Source organism: Bidens hawaiensis, unplaced genomic scaffold, assembly GCF_021521415.1.
Source record: "Bidens hawaiensis isolate Kalapana, Puna unplaced genomic scaffold, B.hawaiensis_p1.1 tig00032833_1, whole genome shotgun sequence".
NCBI lineage: Eukaryota > Viridiplantae > Streptophyta > Magnoliopsida > Asterales > Asteraceae > Bidens > Bidens hawaiensis.
Window position 1 is genome coordinate 236,820 of NW_027505267.1, and position 2,435 is coordinate 239,254.

General features: G+C 37.3%; 1 protein-coding gene across 1 annotated transcript; it reads right to left on the reverse strand.

Moving 5' to 3' along the window:
* Positions 1-461: 461 nt before the first annotated feature.
* On the reverse strand, positions 462-2,431 carry LOC143611978 (putative 26S proteasome non-ATPase regulatory subunit 3; the record flags this gene model as incomplete). Its single annotated transcript, XM_077086069.1, has 6 exons — positions 462-1,083; positions 1,156-1,395; positions 1,820-1,930; positions 2,053-2,107; positions 2,178-2,314; positions 2,390-2,431. Coding segments are annotated over 6 exons (1,098 nt in total), but the record flags the coding sequence as incomplete, so codon positions are not given.
* Positions 2,432-2,435: the final 4 nt, after the last annotated feature.

Genomic DNA, 2,435 nt, shown 5'->3' on the forward strand with positions numbered 1-2,435 from the left:
CATACTATTGAAGCGTTAGCGTTTGTAGAAACTCATGATTATGTTAATAGCACTTCAGTAATATAAACGCTCGTTATCCCAAAACCTAAAACTCCTTACATAACCCGACATGCTTAGTGCGATTAATTTCTCAAAACAAAAGAAAAAAAGTTGCGAACATAAGTGTATGAATGTAGCACTGACCAACTTTTCATGTGTCTATGTTTCATGCTTTAAAGCTTAAAGTAGAAGTCTTCTTGGACCATCCTAGTCCTACTATAATTAATCAAGACAGCTATCAAGTTACAATTAATAGCAGGAAAAATGTAACAAACATATCCAAGTAACCATTGATCATCAGCAATCCTAAAACACAAATTACCCATCATGCCACAAATCCCAGAACTGGTTAATGTTTATCGATATCAAGGAAACAAGGGAAACATAGACAACCTTAACATGTAAAACATACATAAGTCTACTTGATCCAAATTGAAGAGTCTTTCTTAAACATCCCAGAATTTGGTTTTAACATATTCAAACAAGAACATAAAGCAAAAGAGCTCCCCCTCAATGATTTCATAGACTGAATCAAAAATCATCGTCGTCTTCCTCAGCTATATGCTTGGCAAGCTCTTGTTCCTGCTGCTGTCTCTCTCTCCTCTTTTCAGCACTCTCTTTCTCCTTATGAGAATTAGGAGGAAACCTAAGAGCACGAACTGCCTCATTATGCATGTTCAAACAGAATGCAATTCTAGAATTAAACGCTTGCTGAGGCTCGTTTGTCGAGTAGATGTCACCAGTTTCCTTGGACACCATCCACCCGTTTGCATGATCTAGTGTTGCATCAATCGCGCCATCACGGATTGCTTTTGACACAATGCTCTCGGCATCCGCCACAGGGTTAGGCGAGTCCAGTCTCAGCTTCTTTGCCACATCAGCAAGGGAGATACGCGAGTATGAGATGCTGATGTTGCGCAGCCCAGTTCTTATCACATTGTGGCGCAGCCTCACGATTAAATTGTTAGTCCGGTCTGAAGTGAAAGTGGTTGAGAACTTTTCTGCTACGGTTTTGAACAGCTCTAGATCTCCAATTCTAACAGCCTAAAAAACAATAAATTGTGGTTAAGAAAGATATAAACTGAAGTTGAAAAAAAAAAGTCACAAGCGACTCACATTAGTCAGCTCGAAGTAAGGCCTCAAGGCCTTCTCCATGCCTTTTTGCATAAACACGGTTCGTTCAGGGATCTCTCCGAGAAGTAAGCGGACAATCACGGCCCACTTATTGCATTGGACTCTAAAACCTAGAGCAGCTACTGGTGCTTTGCGCGCAGCTTGAAGAAGGGATTCCTTGGCATCGGTGTACTCCAGTTGGATCGTCCTTATCTTCCCAAGGTAAAACAAGTAGCGACAAAACTGAAACAAATAAAAATATTAAACAAAAACTAACAATAAAGTTCCGCATAACTTAAAGCATTCACATTGGAGCCTCCATCTCCATCTCAATAGTTTAAATAAAAAAACACATTTTTCTTCAAACTTTTGTATTTTTCAAAAACCTCACATATCCAACTCTTTATCTCTATGTTACTCACAAACACTTTATTTATTAAATTTCTTTTTTTTTATATACTCACAATAAAGTATAGAGTGTAAAATATAAGCCTCCATATATAGAGATGTACTTTAGTTTATTGTAAAATTTTCTCTATTATAGAGAATTCAATGCAGTGGCGTTTTAATTGCTGCCTTTATATTATGTGGATAGTATGGATATGGAGGCTCCAATGTGAATGCTCTTATTAGAGTGATTAATAACGATAATGATAAGAAAGTATACCTGCTGATTTGAATGAGCTTCAAAACGTGGTGCCTTTGACCTTAGCTTTTCAGCTTGATCATACAAATTGTAATGAAGGTAGTTGCGAAGCAGCAGATTGAGAAGGGTTTCCTGCATATTACAATACCAAAGAATATTAATGCTAAATGCTAATGATAACAATTATTATTATTGTTATTGATATAAACACAAGCATAGCCAACTACAAACTGTAAAAAGATGAAGAAACAAACCTGCCCCAATTCATCATGGCGCAATGTAGCAGCCCGGTGTAAAGCGAGGAGATTACTGCAAATAAATGAAAACATAATAACTGATTATATTCTATTTTACTGAGACATTGATAAATAATACGCACCCCCTAATTTCAGAGAGATCATCAGTGAGTTCATAGCTAAGAGAATAATAGAAGTACAGCCTGGAAGCCAGAACATCAACTGTTCTCCTGTTCAAGTTCTTCAAACGGGCAATGCTGGCTGAAGAACAAGCCTTAGCCTGGATGATGAAGAATGAGTGATGTTACGTAACAGATAATGCATGAAATAATAATCAGAAATGAAGATTGCTGACCTCAGTGTATTTTTTCTGGTCAATCAGGAATATGAGCACAAGCAAG